The sequence below is a fragment of the Rhinoraja longicauda genome, chromosome 1 (genome assembly GCF_053455715.1).
Source record: "Rhinoraja longicauda isolate Sanriku21f chromosome 1, sRhiLon1.1, whole genome shotgun sequence".
Classification (NCBI taxonomy): Eukaryota; Metazoa; Chordata; class Chondrichthyes; order Rajiformes; family Arhynchobatidae; genus Rhinoraja; species Rhinoraja longicauda.
The window spans coordinates 90,056,232-90,078,812 of record NC_135953.1 but is presented as its reverse complement, the minus strand read 5'-3'; the positions used below and the strand labels follow the sequence as shown (position 1 = coordinate 90,078,812).

Here is a 22,581-nt window from a genome sequence, read left to right as displayed (position 1 = left end):
GTAAAATATGGTGTTATCATGGCAACATAACCAGTGCAATTCTCCTAAAAGTGAAACACTAGCCAGAATGTTCAGGTAAAAGTCATTAACATCTGATGCGAGCACGTTCCTCGGACTATCCATTGGTTAAAACACTGAGCATCTGTTGGGTAAAAGCCTGAGGGTCTTTTAGAGCATGCCTGAAGCAACATTCCCAAAGGCCTGGAGGATACATATGGGAAAGCCTAAAGCATCGTTTTTAGAAGCCTGGAGTGACTGTTAGGGAAAGTTCCAAACATCTGTCAACTGGGTTAGAAGCAGCCAGTCATCTGAGGAAACTCTACCTGCACGTTGATTCTAAATGGCACAGATAAAAAATTAAATACTGCAGATTGATGTATGGATTTATTGAAGCTTGCTTTTATGTATAGAAAGAATCAGATGTTGACCAATGTCATTAATTGCAGAATTAATTACTTCAAATCATGCAGATTTGATAAATTTATATGTTGATCTAAAATGCTTCATTTTATTGTAATATTAACTGCACAAAATATAGACTGATAGATTTTCATAACAAGCCACAATTTCAGTCTGAATAAAGGGTGGCAGTAATATGAAGATTAAAAAGGCCATCATAACATTTGTCAATAACATTTGATCTTGATAACAGACAATGCATTCACACCTAATCTTCATAATGGATATCTCCTTTAATAAGACTCACATTTGCTTTTGATATTAGAAGTTGACTGTGTTTTTAACTGAAAATTGCAGGATATATGTTATTTTCTTACTGACAATTTTGCCGGGTTTTTCAAGAGGCAGCAGAAAACAGACTTAAAATAATGGAATTCCGTTGCATTCCGCGAACACTGCTGGCAAGTAGTCGGATACCCGATGTAATTAAACAGTGTGAGAATCCAGTTGTGACATGCATAATGGTAGAATGTAATCTTGATTTAAAAACCATTCGTGTCATAAAATTTCTTCCATCATTACGCCGCATTTAGTCAATAGATCAATCTCAGCCAGGGAACTGAAGACTATTATTATCCATGGCATCCTGCCATGGGGTTAGGCAGTGTATCCAGCAAAATGCTGGAAGCACAGGATTAATTCATTCTTTAAAATAATTTTGCTTTATTTTAATTTTCTAATTATTTCATTGTTTTATGTAGTTTTAAATATATATATATTTACTTCATATTTAATATTAGTAATTGATTTTCAATTATTTACCGTTAAAGTTGATGGCAGTTTTGATAAAGGCTAGATCTGTCACCCCAAGCTTTGCCTTTTATCTGTGGTTGTCAGCGCCATTAATTGTATTCATTTAGACCTTGCCCTCTACACCAAGCATGCTTAAGTATGTGTCTGCAAGGACAGTAGATAGCAATTCCAGCTTAACACAACCTGGTCCCCTTTGACTATCTATACAACAGAATGCTGATATAATTTTCCTGCTACCATAATTTTGCATCTATAAGTGAAAACAATAAAACTCAAACTGTGATTCCCTGTGTAGATCAACTGCTCGGTCGGTGTTCTGTGTTCCCTGACCTTTTGTGAATGTACAAATTTATTCAAAACATTTGAAGAGAACAAAAAGATGGTTGTAAATATGTTCTCTTTTTGTGTAGATATCACTGGAGTCTGTGGCCCAATAACTTTTTGATTGTAGCTCTCGCCATCTCGAAATTAAACTCAGATCACTTGGAAAAAGCCCAGTATTCAACATTTTTGGTATCCATCAGAAAATAGCTGATTCATCATACTAATTTGCTTGACTTCTTCAGACGTTCCAACCCCAAACGTCACCCATTCCTTCTCTCCAGAGATGCTACCTGACCCGCTGAGTTACTCCAGCACTTTGTGTCTATCTTCTTATAAACCAGCATCAGCAGTTCCTTCCCACTCGTTCCCATCTTAAACATTCTTCTGCTCCCACCTCCATCCAACCCATAATAAGTCAATTCACTGACTACAGTCTGTAAGATCTCCAGCATGCTCTACAGTTACGTCGTGCCCTCTTCAAAAACATCTCCCAAATTCTGTGTATAAAATCATAAGAGGAATAAATCGGGTCGATGCACAGAGTCTCTTGTCCAGAGTAGGTGAATCGAGGACCAGAGGATGTAGGTTTAAGGTGAAGGGGAAAAGAATTAACAGGAATCTGAGGGGTAACTTTTTCACACAAAGGGTGGTGGGTGTATGGAAGAAGCTGCCAGAGGACGAAGTTGAGGCATGGACTATCCCCATGTTTAAGAAGCAGTTAGATGGATAGGTCAGGTTTGGAGGGATATGGACCAAACGCGGGCAGGTGGGACTAGTGTTGCTGGGACACATTGACCGGTGTGGGCAACTTGTGCCGAAAGGCCCGTTTCCACACTGTGTCACTCTATGACTCCATGACTCTAGTCCCAATCTCTACCACTTAGATGAAAAAGGAAGCTGCTGCATGGGATGCAATAAACCCCCCCACTACACTACACAACCTGAATTTAAAATATCTGATTCTTGGGTCAAAGTACTGGAATCTCCAAACTTAAGCATTGCGAGAGTTAACTTAAGCATCTACGAAGATTGCGTTAATTTAAAAAAGGCTCATCTGCACATTTGACGTTCAATTAGGAAACGGCAATAAATGTAGGTCTTGCTATTTCTATCAGCACCTTTAGGTGAGAGGCTTCAGGACCAATATATTTATGTGTTTTGGGAAGCTTTCTTCTTTGAAATATTGACAAAAAATATTGCATTAAACTTAACCAAGTCAACTGGAGTGAAGACTGCTAAAATATAGGTACTTAGCACTTGAGACATATTCTGGAAGTCCATCTGAATCTGTTCTGGGAAAACTTGTATAATCCCTGAAGGAGGCTCCCAACCCGAAACATCATCTATCCATGTTCTCCAGAGATGCTGCCTGAGTTTCTCCAGTGATGCTGCCTGAGTTTCTCCAGTACTTTGTGTCTTTTTTTGTAAACCTGCATCTGCAGTTCCTTGTTTCTCCATTGAATAATCCTTTACTGCCTTCTGAACATTAAGTTTTCACATCTTAAATACAATGAAAAACATTCTGATTCAGATGCGAGACAGCCTAGTGCCAGGTAATAAACATGAATGAAAAGGTTGGTAAGCAGTGCAGTACAGGATGAAACCTGGAGGTCTGAGAATATTCTGTCAAATATCTGGTTATTTATAATTACAGAATTATACTAATTGAATACTTACTGCCCCACTTCTTGCATCGTAGGGGCTGGGCATAGCAGGTAATTATCCATCACCTTGATACTTTTCTCATCTGGAAAATAAATCTTTGGATGAGCTCCTTATACTGAACTGTTCAATGAACTGATAAAAAAAACTTGTTTCCAAAGGTATTAAATGTAACATTTATTTTAAGAAGCACATTAAACTTTGAAGCAAGAATTACATGCATTCTGGAAAATTAACTTCAATAACAAAACAGGCAGTAAATTTGATGGATTGATGATAAAAACAAAACAAAATTGATGATCTGAAAGAAATTGACAGATTAGAAAACCATTTTCTATGCTTCCATAAATCAGAAAATGTCTTCCAATTTTCTTATTATACCATCAGCAGCTTCTAGATAGTAAGCATCTCACACTAAGTAATCTGCTGCCATAAAAACTTTGCCACCATTCCAAAAGATTAAAAATCACTACTCGCCATTCAATATCATGAACATAATGAAAAAAATAAGATGCATAAATGTTTCCTCAACAATATCTAACAATATACTAAGAAAAATTCCTTCACCATATAACTTCCAGTTAGCATACTTTTATTGTGCATCCTGTATCTATTTTTACCATTACTAATTCTTCTGCCCACATGTATAACAAAATGCAATATGTGTTATGATTAAAGCAAAATCAAGTAGGTACCTGTGTAAAAAGGTTCCCTCAATCTTTACTACCATCTTATCTATTGTTGGACTAATCTTCCTGAGGCAAGATTGTTCAAATACTTTGATGGATGAACAACTCATTATGAATTTTAAAATAAAAAATTAAAGGTATTTAGTTCTGTAAATGAGTTTTATATTCCCTCTCTTGGCACTCAAGGGAAGTCATCCTTTTGCTCTAGTTTTCTCTAGCTACCATATTATCACGTGTCACTCCCCATCCCATAGTCTTTATATAGCTGCAGAAACAAAGAACAACAGATGCTGATCAATGTGCAAATGGACACAAAGTACTGGAATAACTCAGCAGATCGGGCAGCATCTCTTGGGAACATGGATAGGTGACATTTCGGGTCAAGACCCTTCTTCAGACTGATGGGTGATTTTTCGGGTTGAGACCATTTTTCAGACGGTGTCCTGACCCGAAACGTCACCTATCCATGTTTTCCAGAGATGCTACCTGATCTGCTGACTTCTCCAGCACTTTGTGTCCTTTTATCTTTAAATAGCTACTGAACTGCCTAGGGCTGTCAGTGGACAAATTGCCATTCTTCCACACCCATGCTATCTGCAGTTGATTCCTTCAGATGTGATTGCAGTACTTCCTGCACCATGTCCAGAGATGTAGCCCATATTTATTTTTCTATGGAATCACTTGTATAAGAACATAGAGAGTAAACTATAGTCATTCTTTACTCCTTTTCTCATTGGAATGGTTCCTAGTTCCTAGTTTCCTTGTTTCCCTTCCCTTCTCTCTCTATTCCACCCATTCTTCACTTTCATCCTTTGGTTCAATCTTTTGTCCTCAATAGCTTCTCAACATACTCTCCATTGTCGTCAGTTCACTGTTTCCCCTCTAACCTCTCCTCCTCCCCATCCTTCATTTAAATGATACACAATCAATTTGGGACACGTTAAATCCTTGAAGCTTAAGAAGAGGCACTACACAGGACAAATTCCTTATCAAACACCAGAACCTTTCTTCTTCTCACCCCTTCCTACTCTCTCCTCCATCACCATTCAATTTGTTTTGGAAATAATTCTATTTGTTTTCTAACAATCTTTATTTCTAATTTTTGAATAAGCTTTAATAAGTACTAGACCAAGTGGACCCGTTGGGCACAAACCACTCCTGCATTGGTGCAGCACCCTCTTCTCCTGCACTCCCCCCTCCCCTCCCTTCTCCTTTCCCTTCACCCCTCTCCTCCCCCACCCTCCCCCTCCAGGGTTGCCACTCCTGCATTGGTGCAGCACCCTCTTCTCCCGCACTCCCCCCACCCCCCCCGCAATCCCCCCTCCCCCTCCCCCTTCACCCCTCTCCTCCCCCACCCTTCCCCCCTCTCCCCCTCCAGGGTTCCCTCTCCTGCATTGGTGTAGCACCCTCTCCTCCCTCACTCTCCCCTCCCCTCTCCCCCCCTATTCCCCTCTCCCCCCCTATTCCCTCCTCCCCCCCCTCTCCCCCTCCCCCCCACTCTCCCCCCTTCCCCCTCCCTCACTCCACCCTCCTCCACCTCCCCACCCCCTCCCTCCCCTAACTCCCTCCCCCTCCCTCCCTGTCCCTCCTCCCCTCCCTCTCCAGCGGTTGCCATAGCAACTCGCCTCTGACCCGGGCAGCCGACATTGGTGGAGGGGGGTGGGGAGAGTCCTGTCCCGTCTCGGTGCGGGGAGTTCAGTGGTAGACGGTGGCGGCTCTCCCACTGTTGCTAAGCCGCTGGTCTTTGGGCAGCGTGGGGAAGGCGCTGAGCCGGCCGGGAAGAGGAGGGGGGAAGGGGGAGCTGAGGGCAGGCCCAGTGCCAGGCCTCGGCCTTCACCTCCTCCAATGCCCGGCCTCAATGCCGCTGCTGCTGCTGCCGCCGCCTTTCCCCTTGGCCCACCTCAGGCTCGCGGTTCCCCAGTTATGTCCAGGCCTAGGCCCAGGCTCCGGCTGCTTCTCCCAGCACCAGGCCTTGCTCTCCCGTCCCCAAGAAACAGGCAGTCGAGCCCTGCTCAACGGGTCCCAACTGCGCAGGCGCGGACGCGTTTGCTCTGCACACACGTGGATGCAGCGGCCATCTTACGTAAGTACCAGATCAACAGAGCCCCAACTGCACATGCGAGGTTTTTTAAACTTTAAAATGTGATTTTTTTATTTAATATAACACCTATTTCAATGAAACGTCTTCCATAGGACCACGGGATGACAGTGAGTAAGGTGGGCCTAAAATGTTTACGCTATCCTGTACCATTTTGGCTGTAGTTCAGGAACCAGCAAACAAAAGAGAGTTTTAGTATATAGATAGATTAGTGAGGATTCACTAACCAAGTAATTGTTTCAGTACCCACATAATTCAGGAATAACAACAACAAAAAAAGCCGCTGGAGGAAATCAGTGGGTCAGGCAGCTTCTGTGTTGACAACAGGATAGTTGACGTTTTGGGTCAAGGAGGGTTTTAATCCAAAATATTGGCCATTCCTCTATCTCCAAAAATGCAGCCTGATCGGCTGAGTTCCTTCATCAGTTTACATTTTCTCCAGATTCCATCATCTGCAATCTCTTGTGTCTATCTTAAATCTGTGAAACTATTGACTACTCTCTGTCGCAGAACACCCATCTGAACACAATGGGGGAGAAATTGCAATTAATCTTTTTTGGTAGCCATTTGGTGCCTTACACCTCTGCTGATTTTGACCTGCAGTTCATGTTAACTGTGGTTGCAAATTAAACAATGCAAAGACGAGGTCTTCATTTTTTAAACAAATTACTGTCAATACTGGAAAGCACAACTGTTACGTAAATGGAAAATTACAATTATAATCTATATTAATGCACAAAAAACAATACATTTCTTGACATACTTACTTATAGTGGTAGAAGCATTTATGTAATAGCTGCATATGGTCATATCTGCTCCTCTGCCAGATTCAAAGCCATTTCCCCTGAGCACAATCTCAAATTTTTCTGTAAAAACAGAGAGGCCAACTTATATTTAAAGGAGGATTATTTGAGGACAATCAAACGACAATCCCTCCAATTAACTGTGTATGTCCTGCCCTGGTTTACCTTACTGAAATGTAACGCGACATATTTGTCTGAATTAAACAATCATGTGCCATTCTGTGGTCCACTTTCCTATTCACAGATGACCTATTTCACTGTTTACCAAATGACCAATTTCGGTGTCATCTGCAAATTTATATTCTCATCCAAATCAATAATACAGTGGCCAAAATACAGTAGGCACAATGCTGATTCCTACGGCACACCACTAGTTCAAGTCTTCCCTCCACTATCATCCTCTGACTCCTACCACAAAGCCAACTTTGAATGTAATTAACTAGCTCTCCATTGATGCCATGTAATCCAACCTTCCGGACCAGCCTAGCATACGCAACCTATGCAGACCCTTGCTAAAGTCCATGTGGAAAACATTCACTATCCTGCACTCATCAATTCTCTTGGTCACCAATTCGAAAAACTTCAAATTCATGAGACATAATCTCCTACGCGCAAAAATGTGCTGACTATCCCTCATCTGTCCTTATCTTCCCATATGCAGGTGGATCCTGTCTCTCAGAATCCCCTCCAATAACCGTCCCACCACTGACGTTAAGCTCACCATCCTGTAGCTCCCTGGCTTGTCCTTGCAGCTTTTCTTAAATAAAGGCACAACATTAGCCACCCTTCAGTCTTCCAGAACTCACCCATATCGAATGATGAAACAAGTATGTCTGCCAGAGTCCCAGACTTTCCTTCCCTATCGTCCCGCAAGATCTGGGGATATACCTGGTACAACCAGATACCCCAGGATCCAACTTTATGCACTTTAAGATTGCCAGCACCTCCTCTTTTACAATGTGGATGTATTTGAAGAAATCACTATTCTTTTCCCTGAATCACCCAGCTTGCTTGCACTTCTCTATGGTAAACAAAGAGAAGTATTCATTTCAAATCGCGCCCATCCCTTCTGCTCCACATAGAGAACCAGTATGATTATCAAGGGACCCTATTCTTTGCCAGCTTACCCTTTCACACTTAATATATTTACAGGATCTTTTAGAATCCTCCTTTCCCTCATCTGCCAGTTATCTCACGCCCTCTTTTTGCCCTCATAATTTCCCTCTTCAGTGTAATACTTCAGCACTTCTACTCCTCAAACGATTTGCTTGATCCCAGCTGCCTACAGCTGATATTTACCTGCTTCCTTTTCCTGAGCAGAGTCTCAATGTCCCTCGTCAACCAGGGTTAGCCAATCTTACCAGTCTTGCCCTTCACTCTAACAGGGCAGTTGGTACTCAACTCTCCCCCTCTCACTTTTAAAAGTCTTCCAGTAACACATGTCCCTGTACCTGCAGTCCCTCAAAATCAACGTCTCCAAGTTCCTGTCCAAAGCTCTCAAAATTGGCCATGCTGCAATTCAGGACTTTAATTTATGTGAACTGCTAAAGATACAAGTGGATGGAAGTAGAAAATGGGTTATTTTGAGTGAGACATCACTTTCCTGATTTCAACTCCACTGTCAATGTAAATAAACATCAGATAAATGTTTAACATGATAGTTGGGATCAACAGAACATCTCTATTAATAGGTTAAAAATTTCTTTACTCAATCCTAGCATCTTTCTAGCAGGGCAGGCAATGTATGTATGCTTCCTCATGTGCAAAGATCTTGGCTGTCAAATAGATAAATGCTTACCAGTTTGAGAGACAGATGCATTTATCTTACACATAATATTACAAAAATGAATTATCCAGCCTATCAAATTATTTTTTAGAAAAGACTTTGCATCTTAATTATAAAGGAAGGCATCAATTCATAATATTGCAATATTGGTCATTTAATGCAACAAAACAATGACAGTTCTAGACAAAGAGAATCAGATAAACTTGACGATCATTTAGTACCGATCATTACTAATAAATTTTCAAGATTCTCTGGTTGGGAGATCATTTAAAAAATATATATATTTCCTCCAATGCTGAAATACAAAATAAATGTGTCCCGTTACTAGTTAGGTGGATGCTGAAACATGTATGATCTGTGCTGGAGCTTGTAGTGTAAGATCCCGATTGTCGAATGTATGTCTGTTATGCCATACATCCTCTCCATCAATGTTGACTTACATACATACAGCACCCCAAGGCTCATAGATTAATAGTTATTTTAGTTTTAAAATCAAAGCCACTCTGACCATGCCAACCATCAAGACCCCATCTGTCCTAATCACATTTACAAAAATCTGATCCATAGCCTTCTTGTTTTGGTAATTCAACTACTTATCCACGTACTTCTTAAGTGTTGAGAGAGTACCTGCCTCCATACCCACTCAATACAGTGTGTTCCACATTACAAACACCTTCTACGTTACAAAGATCTCCTTTGGATTCCTTCTAAACTTCTTCCCCCATACCCTAACCTATCCCCTTTAATATTAGATTCCTCTTTTATGGGGAAAAGTTTCCTACCAAATCTATGCCTCTCGTAATGTAGATTTGCCGAATGAATCTGCCACTGTCCTTGTTCCATTCATCCAAAGCAATTTCTGGCTGGAGATCTACTTGTGCATTAGGGCATTCATTTGCAAATATTATAGTTCTGGTGTAAATAGAAACTGACAAAACAATCCTTGTACAATTTGCAAGGAGAATAAAATGGGACAAATTAGAGCTGGTGTGAATAGATGCGTAATAGTCAGCATAGGCTCAGTGAGCAGCACAGTGGTGCAGCTGTAGAACTGCTGCTTCACTGCGCCAAAGACCTGAGTTTGGACCAGACCCCGGGTACTGTTTTTGTGTGGAGTTTGTATGTTCGCCCTGTGACCTCGTGGCTCCAATTTCCTCCTACTTTCCAAAGACATGCAGTGTAGGTTAATTGGCTTCTGTAAATTGCCCCTGGTGTGTAGGATGCAAAAGTGGGATAACCTCTTAACTCTGAATGACCTGTTTCTATGTTGTATGACTCTGAATCTTAAACAGCATATCCTTCAAGTCCTATTAGGACATGAAATATTGGTCCTCGTTCAGCCAACTCCAATTTCTCGCCCACATAATCTAAATCTGTTATTTTCATCACAGTAATTCGGCTTTGAGCATTTCACTTACGCCCAGCACATGCAGATGATGGCTCCACAGTCAAAATTTCAGTACATGATTTCTTTAATATCTGCAATGTAGATTAAAGAAAATAGTTAGTCAATAAAATAAATAACTAATATTGTCAAAGATTACCATGTTTTTTCAAGATTATTTTTTATTATTCAACTTTATTTTAAAACCTTTATATACAGAAATAAAATAACATCTAGTTTTAAAGGAATTAAGTTACTGTAATTGGTGGGAGGAACAAAAGAGGGGAAGAAGTATATTTTCCTTCCAGAACCAAACATTTTACGTTTCCATAAACACATGCAGAATTTCCGTGGCTTTCAATTTTTATAGCAATCATTTGATGCCAGATTTTCGTTGACATTATCATATTTCACACCACGAGTCATTTTAGGTGATCATAAAAGAGACAATGTTAAATTAGTTACATTACTCCCGAAAATGTTATTTCTGCTTAAGTAAATTAGGAGCACTGCTTGAAGGAGGAACCATCAACTCTGAGCAGAGTTCATCAGTTCCAGTTGTAGCCATCCATCTTAGGTTACCCAAATTATATTTGTATCCCAAATTATCTTTGTTGTCACTCTGAACTGAAAATTCATCAAATGAATTTTGTGGTTTGTTGTAAGTTGAATTATGAACCCATTAGTTTTTCCCCCCCCCCATTAAAATCACAACAAAAGAGACCAGTGTACACAAAAACTCATGAAGGAGGTCTTCCAGTGCATTTCCTCATCAATTGAGGAACTGGAGAACGTTGAATTCTCCTCTTCAATGTTTCCTAACCATCTGGTGCATTTTCGCATCACAGAGGAATTAGGCAGAGAAGTCAGTGTGCTTGTGTCCCGTAAATCATTTCAAGATGATAGATGAAGAAGAGCTTTCAAGTATAAGTACAACTTTATAAAAACTATTACAAGCAAATGCCAACAAGAAAAAAACATCATCATAATACGACTACATTGCCTATGCTGTCAAGCATTATTGTAAGGCCCTATTGCTGCAATAATAAAACAAAGCCAATGATTCCCCTCTCAAAAGAATTGACAAAGGAGGTGATTATCTTTTTAAAGAAGGTTTTTTTTTGACGGAACTGCATTTTTTGCTCAGAGGAATACTTGGAGAAACTTGATTATAATAGGCTATAATAATAAATGGAGCAGTTCCAGTACTAAAGTAGCAATCCTACACATAATGTCCATTTCATAGGCAACTCAGCGGAACTGGCAGCATCTCTGGAGAGAAGAAATGGGTGACTTTTCGGGTCGAGACCCTTCTTCAGACAGACATGCCCATTTCACATTTGGACCGAGCCCATGCATTTTTTGGGGCATTGCAGAGAAAGATCCTGTGGTCTCCTCCATAGGCAGAGTGAGACCACATGCAAACTGGAGTAACAGCACCTCTTGTTCTGCCTAGGTAACTTACAACCAAATGGTACGAATATTGACTTCTGCAATTCAGTGTTCTTAACCCTAACCCTAAACCAGCCCCTGTCCGCTTCCACCTATATCCTTCCCTTTGGCTTTACATTTCACTCCACCTCTCTCCGTATCTGACATGCTTTGATCTTCATTTTATCGTCAGCCTTTGTCACTTACTCCACCCAACTGCCAATCTAACCTCCCTCACCTGAATCTACCGATCATGTGTCAGGTTTTGTCCTGCCCCCACCTCATTTTCCAGCTTTCTCCCCCCCCCTCCCCCCCCATGACAATCAGTCTGTAAAAGGTTCCCTTCCCAAAATTTTGCCAATCCATTCCCTCCACATTTGCTGCCTGGTGCGTTGAATTACTCCAGACTTTGTGTTTTGCCCAATAATCTGATTAATCCAGCACACTAGCATCCCATGCACATGTAAGACCCTGACGCGACTGTGAGCAACCAATACATGAATGAATACCATTCGGTCTAAGATGCACCGTGTAGCAAGCCTGAAATATTCCCAAATTGTTAACATGACAACTATTTCTGCAGGGATCAGGTGAATGCTCAACCCAACATTCGTTAGAACACCACAGCATTCTACACACCACCACCTGCTGCACTGAAGAGATGCTGGCCCTTACTTGCCTCAGGACTCGCACCAACATCCAGCTCACTGCCACTCCTTCCTGGTCCAACAATTAAATTACATTTTTATATTCAGCTACACCTTCAAAGGAAAAGTCTGAAGCCAAAACTAATTTAGACTGGTTAACCAAGTTGGCTGGGTTCACATTAAAATAAATACTTTTGCTAAACAGTTACACTGCTTTGAAATCCTCAACTTTCTTACCATTTCTTTTTATTTCTTGTAATTTTTGACAAAGTAGTACATTCTGGAAATATTCTATCAGTCAAGCAGTTGTAGATAGTCCAGAATTAATGTTTCTTTCATTTTTGATTATCATTTTCGATTAAATCTGTTTATATCTGCCTCCTTCCCGACCAACTTTAATCCATTCATTGGATGTAGCGATCACCAGTAATACCAACTATACTTACTGACTATGGATGAAGTTGCTCAATGAACTACCTATGAGTCAACCAGACAACAATAAACCTGGAGTTACGAAATGTACAGACCTGCATATGAAGTTACATATAGGCCAGGGGGAGTAAGAATAACATATAAATTTCCCTGAATATCGTGTTAAGAAATAGAAGCAACCTAGGCCATTTAATCGCAGATGTTTGCTCTAATATTCAAAAATGTCACAATAGATCTTTTACCTCATCACTATTTTCCTGCACTTACCCCATTTTCCTTGACCCCTTTAATATCTAAAAATGAGTGAACCACGTGATATTTTTCGCAATTCTGTAATTTCATAGCAATTTGTATTTATAATTACTTTATAAATACTAGTAGCTATTAAATCTACTACAAAATAAACCTGAATATTTCCTCTTTTCATGCACCAGAGATCAGCCCCTTCAAATGTGTTACATGTTTGCACTGGTGAATTTATTTACCAGCATCAATGTTCAGTTGTTTCACCATCATATTGCCTGCAAGCTATGAGGATTGTTTGTAGAGTTTGCCTCTCATATGATTTAATGGAAAGCAGCAAAGTGAAGCAAAGGGAAACAATTAACACCCGAGATTACAGATATGTATCCATTTGCAGTTTGCCCATATGAGTTAAGCATTGACTCAAGTTGTGTCAGCACAAAGTCCATTTAACATGTAACATTTAATATGTGGCAAAATTTTCAGTTAGAAATTAGAAGGTATATATGTGAAACGTTGATTGTTATGTAACACATCAAAAGTTGATGTCTGCATAAGTGTCATTAATTGGGCAATAGTGAAATAGCCATAGGGCCATGCAGAATATTATTTGTTCAGCCTCACTGCATGGAATAAGAGAGCCTTATTTTGCAAATTTCTTCAGGTCTGCCATTTTCAAGTGCATGTCTAGCTGACGGTAATAACATGTATTTATTCACAAAATGCTGGAGTAACTCAGCAGGTCAGGCAGCATCTCGGGAGAGAAGGAATGGGTGACGTTTCGGGTCGAGACCCTTCTTCAGATAATAACATGTATTATCTATCACAAGATATCAAAGATATCATTGCTATTACAAAAACTCCTACTTAAGTGCCTAAGTTAACAAGCCTCTTGAGAAAAACTCAAAGTGCTGGTGGAACTCCAGCTGGATGAACAGGTCAGGCAACACCTCTGGAGGGAATGTACAGGCTGAGTCTGAAGAAGGGTCCCGACCCATTGAGTTCCTCCAACGCTGTTTTGTTCAAAATTCCAACACCTACAGTTTCTTATGTCCCCCTTTAATACCCCTCTCTTTCACTTTCTACAACTGATTAGATTCTGTAGTGCAAGACGATGACATTTTCTTTATTCAGGTAGTTTGCATTTAAAGCTATTTTTTTGCATCATACACAATTCTTCAGGAGCCTTTAAATGAGCCTCTGCTAAAAACATTTTTGAAAGTTCCATTTGCTGAATATCTATTGGAGAAATGTGTTAATCCAAAATGTCAGAACAAACAATGTTACAGGAAACACCAGAATCGCAATGTTGCATCCCCAAATTGAACAAGCAGAAATTCCTGCACACTGAGGCTTTCCTATTTTCTTGCTATGAAGTGATAGAAGGTCAACAGAAAGAGACCAAAAGAAAAGATAGACAATGGATAGACCGGGATGGACAACAAAAAAACAAATAAATTTAGTTCCCTAGCGGGAAGGTTTGCTAATGCTACATGGGTGGGTTTAAACTAGATTGGCAGGGGGCTGGGATCTCGAGCAGGACAGAGGCACGTGGGAAGATAGAGGTTGGTATGGAGGGTGGTATAGGAAAGGTTAATGGACAGAATAGGCAGGTGAAAGGCAAGGAAGGAGGGTTGGTTTAAACTGCATGTATTTTAATGCAAGGGGCCTGAGTTTAGGCAGATGAGCTTCGGGCATGGATAGGTACGAGCGGCCGGGACATGGTAGCCATGACTGAAACATGGTTAAGGGAGGGGCAGGACTGGCAGCTCAATGTTCCGGGGTACAGGAGCTTCAGGAGAGACAGGGGTGAGGGAAAAAGAGGAGGGGGTTTGCATTGTTGGTTAAGGAGGATGTCACGGCTAAAGACGTACAGGTATGTAGGTTAATTTGCTGGGTAAATGTAAAAATTGTCCCTAGTGGGTGTAGGATAGTGTTAATGTGCGGGGATCGCTGGGCGGCACGGACTTGGAGGGCCGAAAAGGCCTGTTTCCGGCTGTATATATATGATATGATATGATATGACATTACAGATGGTTCGTCTAGTGAGGCTATATGGGTGGAGCTGAGGAACAAGAGAGGGATGATCACCTTGTTGGGGGTGTACTGCAGACCCCCGAATAGTCAACAGGAATTAGAAGAACAAATGTGCCGGGAGATTGCAGACAGCTGCAAGTCAAATAAGTTTGTTGTCGTGGGGGATTTTAACTTTCCCAATATAGACTGGGAAAAATCATAGCATGAAGGATTCAGATGGGGTGCAATTCCCCAAAAGTGTTCAGGAGAGTTTTCTTAAGCAGTACGTGGAGGCCCCCACATGTGAGAGGGCAACGCTGGATCTAGTATTGGGAAAATGGGGAAGGGCAAGTTAATGAAGTGTGTGTGGAGGAGCCTTTTGGGACCAGTGACCACAGTTCAATTAGGTTTAAGATAGTTATGGATAGGGACGGAGAGGGTCCACGTGTTAAAATGCTCAACTGGGGTAAGGCCAACTTTGAGGGTATGAGAGAAGGTCTTGCTCATGTTGACTGGAGCAGATTATTAGAGCGGAAAGAAACTTGGCCAAGTGTGATGTTTTTAAAAATGTACCGAAGAGACATCAGGATGTATACGTCCATTAGAGTGAAGGGCAAACCAGACAAACGTAAGAAAGCTTGACTGACAAGGGAAATTGAGACGTTAGTCAAAAACAAGAAGAATGAATGGGACAGGTCTCGGCAGCTGGGATCAATTGCATCCCAGTCCATGGAGGACTTTCGGGAACTAAGGAGTAAACGGACATTGTGGGAACCGAGAGAGGAAATTGTGGGAGCCCCGGTTGAAATTTCCGAGTCGTCCTTAAACACAGGAGAGGTGCCGGAAGACTGGAGGGTGGCAAACGTTGTACCTCTTTTCAGGAAGGGCTGCAGGGAAAATGCTGGGAAGTTTACGCTGGTGAGCTTAACATCTGTAGTTGGTAAGTTCCTGGAGAGTATTCTGAGGGGTAGGATACACAGTCATTTGGATGGGCAAGGGCTGATTAGTCAGTGTGGTTTTGTACGTGGGAGGTCATGTCTCACAAATCTGATTGCTTTTTTTGAAGACGTAACCAAAAGCTCGATAAGTGTAGAGCTGTACATGTTATGTGCATGGACTTCAGTAAGGTGTTCAACAAGGTTCCGCATGGTAGGCTGCTCTGGAAGGTTAGATCGCATGGGATCCAAGGATAGCTGAATGGATAGCAATTTGGCTCCATGGAAGGAAGTGGAGGGTAATGTTAGAAGGTTGCTTCTCAGACTGGATGCCTGTGACTAGTGGTGTGCCTCAGGGTTCGGTACTGGGCCCATTAATGTTTGTCATCTACATCAATGATTTGGATGAGAACATACAAGGCAAGATTAGCACATTTGTTAATGATACAAAAGCTAGTGGATTTGCAAAGAGTGAAGATGGCTGTGAACGGACACAGCAGGATCTGGATCAATTGGCCACATGGGCGGAGGAATGGTTGATGGAATTTAATACAGAGAAGTGTGAGGTGTTTCCACACTGTATCACTCTATGACTCTATATGCCCATTTATCCAAAGCTTTCTACCAATTTCCCACAGAAGTTTCAGTGCAAACATTGAGTGGCAGAGGTATAAGGGAACAGTGTCATGAGGAGAAAGTGTTCTAATCTCACTGCTCCAGACTCCAGATACTGCAAGCATTGGGTACCTCCAAAAGAATCAATGGGGGAACAAGATAAAGCAATTATTAGCCACATTTGTGTAGCTTGTACCAACACATTTAAATATGATACAGGTTACAGGGAAAGCTTACTTCAAACAAACGACATCATCTGCAGCACTGAAAAATAAAGATTCATATTGACAGACAATAATAATCGAAAGCAACTGACAAATGGCATCCTGACCTGCAGACTCAGGGCAGACAGGAAGAGGCCTACATTATTAAGGTCACGTACAAAGCTGTGGAACTATTTGCATACCACCACAGGGAGAATAAACTGGACAAGTATTGGGAGCGAGATAACAAATTAAAATTTATAGTTTGAAAGCTCCAAGGAAAGCAATGGCCTCAACATGAGTAGATCTGAGGTTTACATGTGTCGAGGTCACTGTGGACTAGGATTAAGAGCAGATAAAGCAGCAGCCATGCTGCTGGCTGCAACACTGCAAGCGCTGTGGAAGCGTAGGGATGTCTGATGCCCACCAAAATCTCTGCTGCTCCTGTGAACTTCACATAGATAGTCCTTCTCTCGAGTGGCATCAGACACTAGGTATGGTGAAAATGGATGAAACTAAGAGCCTGCCCTCATTGATAGTTTATCATTCTCTATCTCATCAGCCACATCCTGAACAGCACAGGTGAAGCTGGGGCTAACAACCAAATACATTGTCATTATTGTGTGAATCATATCATATCATATATATACAGCCGGAAACAGGCCTTTTCGGCCCTCCAAGTCCGTGCCGCCCAACGATCCCCGTACATTAACACTATCCTACACCCACTAGGGACAATTTTTTACATTTACCCAGCCAATTAACCTACATACCTGTACGTCTTTGGAGTGTGGGAGGAAACCGAAGATCTCGGAGAAAACCCACGCAGGTCACGGGGAGAACGTACAAACTCCTTACAGTGCAGCACCCGTAGTCAGGATCGAACCCGAGTCTCCGGCGCTGCATTCGCTGTAAAGCAGCAACTCTACCGCTGCGCTACCGTGCTGAGAAGGGTTTCTTATCTGATGTTAAAATAGAAAGGACCTTTCTAGCCCCACTCCAACATGTCGGCAGGATGGCACAATTGTGCAACGGGTAGATCTGCTGCCACTCAGCTTCAGTGGCCCGAGTTAAACCCTGGCCTCTGCTGCTGTCTGTGTGGTCTCTGCATATTCTCCCTATCACTGTGTGGATTTCCTCTCCTCCCACCAACCATACACATGAAGGTTGGTAGATTAATTTGCTGCAGTAAATTGACCCTATTGTAAATGACTTAAAAGAGTATCAGGAATCGGTGTGTGAGAGAGATTAGACTATCGAGAAATAAGTGGCCATTGATGAAATTGCTCTGACAGCCTACACAGGCATAATGGGCTAAATGGCCTCCAAGATTGTAATGGGCAATGTAGACTAAGTGTCGTGCAAGGGCACCACAAGAGATGTAGGGTGTACTTTATATCTGAACCCTGTTTTATATCAGCCAGTGATGAAGACTGAAAAGATAAGAGCGTTATTTTATTTTATATTTTCAGTTTATATTTTTAAGTGAGTTTTTAAAAAATTAGCATTTATTCTAAATTGTCTGGCTATTTCATCTCATTTTAAAGGGATGATTTTCAGAGACACCGTAAAACATTTCAATGAGCCTTGACAGCAGCAAATACTAAAAGGCAGTATAGTTTGCTGATAAACAAATAGAAACAAAAATAAACCCAGCGAAAGCAAGCCAGAGTAAAACTTAAATGTGTACAAACTCGAACATTATTCGATTCAAGTCATGTTGACTAAGCACGATTGAGGAAAATCTATCAAAATATCACAGTAATTTCAATGCTCGCAAGTACTGCACATTGCCTGATCCATCATGGGTACTATCCTCCCACCATCAAAGTGATCTACAGAAGACCCTGGCTCAAAAAGGCAGCTAATGACTTCAAAAATCCACACAACCATGGCAGTGCTCTCATGTTGTTATTGCCATTGGGGATGTGGTACAGGGGCCTGAAAACTGTGATCTCCAGGTAAAGAGTAACTTCTTCAACCATGCAGCTCTTGAATACTTCAGAACACTAACTACAATAATGCCTCAGCAACTATGATCTACTATGGACTTTGTTTTGGTTGCACTGCGAACTTCAGTTTTGCACTAGTAATGTCCAGTATTGTCCAGTTACTGAGCATTACTGATTATCAATTTATTGTCGTATTGATTATTGTTTATGTATTTGTGCATTATTGCGTTCATAGGACTATAAAGTTGCAGCAAGTAATAATTTAATTGTTCTGTTGTTGGTACAGAGGACAAATAAACACTAACACTTGACTCTTGAAATGGATTTATTCCTCTTCTACTAATTACCACCTCAAGCTTCGGAAACTGCACCAACTCTTTTGCATTCTCCGCCTCCTTTTACCTTCTCAATGTCCAACCTTCCACTATTCCTCCATCATCCCCATTTTACAAACTGCACACTATGTATGCACATTAGTAATCATTGACTAACAAATAGAAAACAAGAATCAACAACACAAAACCAGAATAAAACTCCAAAATGTATCACAGTAATTTCAGTGGGGAGTAGCAAAAATCCATAAATGCTATACAGTATAGAAGAGAGTAAAGATAGAAGCCTAGAGATTAGTTTAGTTAGCATTTAGGGACAAATGCTCTCACTCTATCCCCATGGCATTAATCTATTCAAGCAGATTGTCCAAAGTGTTAAGTTACAAATGACTATTATATAATCATGTTCGACAATCATTGACGGTCACCTTAAACTTTAGATGTTAGAATAATTCATCTAAAAAAGACATAATAAATCAAGATAAATGTGCAACACTGATAAGTAACAGAAAACACTTCCAAAAAATACCCTCGCACAACAAACTGCCACCTGGCCCAATCTTATGTCCAATTCCATGCAGGAACACAAATGATCAACCAACACCCTTAACAATATATCACCCAAATCTCATCTCCAATAGACTACCATCCAACATTATTTACAGCCAACATTCGCTCTACTCTCTGACCACCTGCCCACTAATCTGTTCAAAAAGTCTTGCTCAACCTCTACCACCAGGTTGCTACCCACACCCTCTCAACAACATGCCTCCCATCCGACATTCCCACTAATCTGGTACCTACTTTTCATCTGTCAAACCCCCATATTCTTTCCAACAGTTTGCTGCGCATTCCTCACCCAAATTGTCTGCACCATTGTCCATCGACCTCCCTTCCAATCTTGCATCATCTGATCTGCCAGTTGACTTTCGTCCAAATACTCATCAGCCTTCGACCTGACTCTCACATCATTCTATCATCACACTCTCCTGCTATGCAATGCCTGCACAGTGTTATCCTAAAGATTTACCAGCAGTTACTATCTAGTCTTTACTGACCTATTAGTTATCCCTGGCCAGAGCTCCTCTTTTCTGCATCAGTCCCAATCCAAGCAGTCTTCCCTGCAATCTCGCCTATTTTCTCCACCACAACCAGGACTTAACCGATGTATTTTGTGCAACAATGAATTGCTACACCTTGAACCACATGCACTACTCAACCTTGCACAGCAAGCCCATGAAGGGGACATTAATTATCCATTAATTCTGCCCCATTAACATGTCTTTAGATGTAGCATTGAACCTCAAGGGTACAGTATTTCCACAATACTACTTTGGTAGTTTTAATTCAATTTAATTTAGTTCTACTGCCATAAAATCAATCTGTAGAAATTTGTGACAAATTATTAAGATTTTATTCCGCAAAAATTATGGTCATTTTGATGCTTGTTATAATCAACAGCAGATATATGATGTAATTTCTTTTAAATAGACTTCAACTCTAAAAGTAATGTAAATAAGCAACAACAATCTCATTTAGATCTTTACAATTATATGTTATTTCATCCTAGATATTTACTGTGATGTTAGTCATAAGACCAAATAATACTCACCAAATCAATAATACCCTTTAAGGCATGAAATCCTCCATTAACCGCGAAGACATGTTTTGGTGAGTTTGCAACATGTTCCAGCTTTTAAAAACAAAAATAATTTCAAAAATTATTTAAACAAAATCCTTAATATTGTTACTTTAATATTTTAATGTTATGAGATCATTTGATGCAGAGTGGCACAGTGGTAGAGTTGCTGCCTTGCAGCACTTGCACCGCTGGAGACCTGGGTTTGAACCCAACCATGGGTGCTGTCTGTACAGAGTTTGTTCGTTCTCCCCGTGATCACGTGGGTTTTCTCCGAGACCTTTGGTTTCCTCCCACACTCCATAGATGTATAGGTTCGTAGGTTAATTGGCTTGGTATAAATGTAAATTGACCCAGTATGTGTAGGATGGTATTAATGTGCAGGGATCGCTGGTCAATGCGGACTCAGTGGGCCGAAAGGCCTGTTTCTGCGCCGTATCTCTAAAAAAAGAACGGCACAGTGGCGCAGCGGTAGAGTTGCTGACTTACAGCCCTTGCAGCGCCAGAAACCCGGGTTCGATTACAACCACAGGTACTGTCTGTACGGAGTTTGTACGTTCTCTACTTTCCTCCCACACTCCAAAGACGTGAAGGAATGTAGGTTAATTGACTTTGTGTATGGGTAAATTGTTCCTAGTGTGTGTAGGATAGTGTTAATGTGCGGGAATCGCTGGTCAGTGGGACTCGGTGGGCCAAAAGGCTTGTTTCTGCGCTGTATCTCTAAACTAAACTAGTCAAACTTGTGCTGTCAAACATTAATTTTTTCAGGTATTCCTGAGTACATAACACCTATGGTCCATGTTACATGCATATCATGAACTTATCAGGTCCATATTTTCCAAGGAAAAGGCCCCTAATAGAGTCCAATGGGTAAAATTATCTGAATTATGCTTTGTTGCAGTATCAGTGACAACATTCATTTGATGGGGAAGAACTGCTGAGGAAGTGAGGCAAGTTTCAGGTGATTTATAATTCAAGAGAGAACTAGACAGAGCTCTTAAGGATAGCGGAGTCAGGGGTATGGGGAGAAGGCAGGAACAGGGTACTGATTGAGAATGATCAGCCATGATCACATTGAATGGCGGTGCTGGCTCGAAGGGCCGAATGGCCTCCTCCTGCACCTATTGTCTATTATACACATTTCAATTGATTGAGTTGTTTTAAATATATTTTAATTGATTTATATAATATTTAATCATATTTAAGAATATGTTTAATATTTAATAACGATTGAATGTTTGTGACATAGAAGAAAATAGGTGCAGGAATAGGCCATTTGACCCTTCGAGCCAGCACCGCCATTCAATATGATCATGGCTGATCATCCAAAATTAGTACCCAGTGACCTTCGATTCAGCTGTGATGCAGCTTAAGGGGATGTCAAAGTACTTTTATGGGATTTATGATCCAAATGTTTTGAGCTGTGACGAGCAAGCGTCCTTTTAGTCATAGAGTCATACAGCACGGAAACAGGCCACCAGGCCAAACTTGCCCATGTCAAGGCATCCTGGTGTCCAATGGTACTGCCTCAACAACCAGGACCATGGTTAAGGAGGACTCAAAATATCCCTAAAAACGTTAACATTCAACAAAATTATATGCCCTCTGAAATATCTCTGTATCTGAAAACTATTAGAATGGAAATAATTCATTCAAAAAAATTTAAAAGTATATGCATACATTGCCCAAAAATTAAAATGTTTCTAAATAATTTTAAAACTAGGTTTCTCCTTCCTAATCCTTTGCTCTAGGATTGCTATTTAATCAATGGCCTCCCCAGAATTGACTCCCAACCCCGTGAAATCATATCGCATCAGGTCAAACATGGGCAAGAGAACAAGTCTTCTGCAACTCACCATCTTCTCAAATCTGATGAATTCTTCATAATAAATAACACTTGGAACAAGTTGAAAATAGCACAGACATAGAATATACTCTGTGTGGAGGACTTCAGTGAGGGACTGGTGGGGTAATTGCATTTCTATCACCAAAACTCACTTGAGAGCACCACTATTGACAGTGCCGAAAGAGATTACTGAGAGATTGGGGCTGGCGCTGGTAGAGAATTATGTAAAATAGCTTCCTGCACCTCACCTTAAATAGTCTAACTGCTGGAGGTGTAACTGCACACAACCTCGAAAAATTCAAGAAATTCAGGACAATTTCAGGGTCCCACAC

At 41.0% G+C, this 22,581-nt stretch overlaps 1 protein-coding gene across 2 annotated transcripts in view; it reads right to left on the bottom strand.

Annotated features, from left to right (window-relative positions):
• The window catches only part of antxr2a (ANTXR cell adhesion molecule 2a), a 186,810-nt gene that overhangs the window by 131,611 nt on the left and 32,618 nt on the right, over nucleotides 1-22,581 (bottom strand). For both annotated transcript variants that reach the window (XM_078402110.1, XM_078402101.1), the window contains 4 exons: nucleotides 20,377-20,457; nucleotides 9,993-10,053; nucleotides 6,753-6,851; nucleotides 3,214-3,283 (listed from right to left, as the gene is read on the bottom strand). In XM_078402110.1, the coding sequence (XP_078258236.1) occupies nucleotides 3,214-3,283; nucleotides 6,753-6,851; nucleotides 9,993-10,053; nucleotides 20,377-20,457 (311 nt within the window). The remainder of the gene's footprint in view (nucleotides 1-3,213; nucleotides 3,284-6,752; nucleotides 6,852-9,992; nucleotides 10,054-20,376; nucleotides 20,458-22,581) is intronic.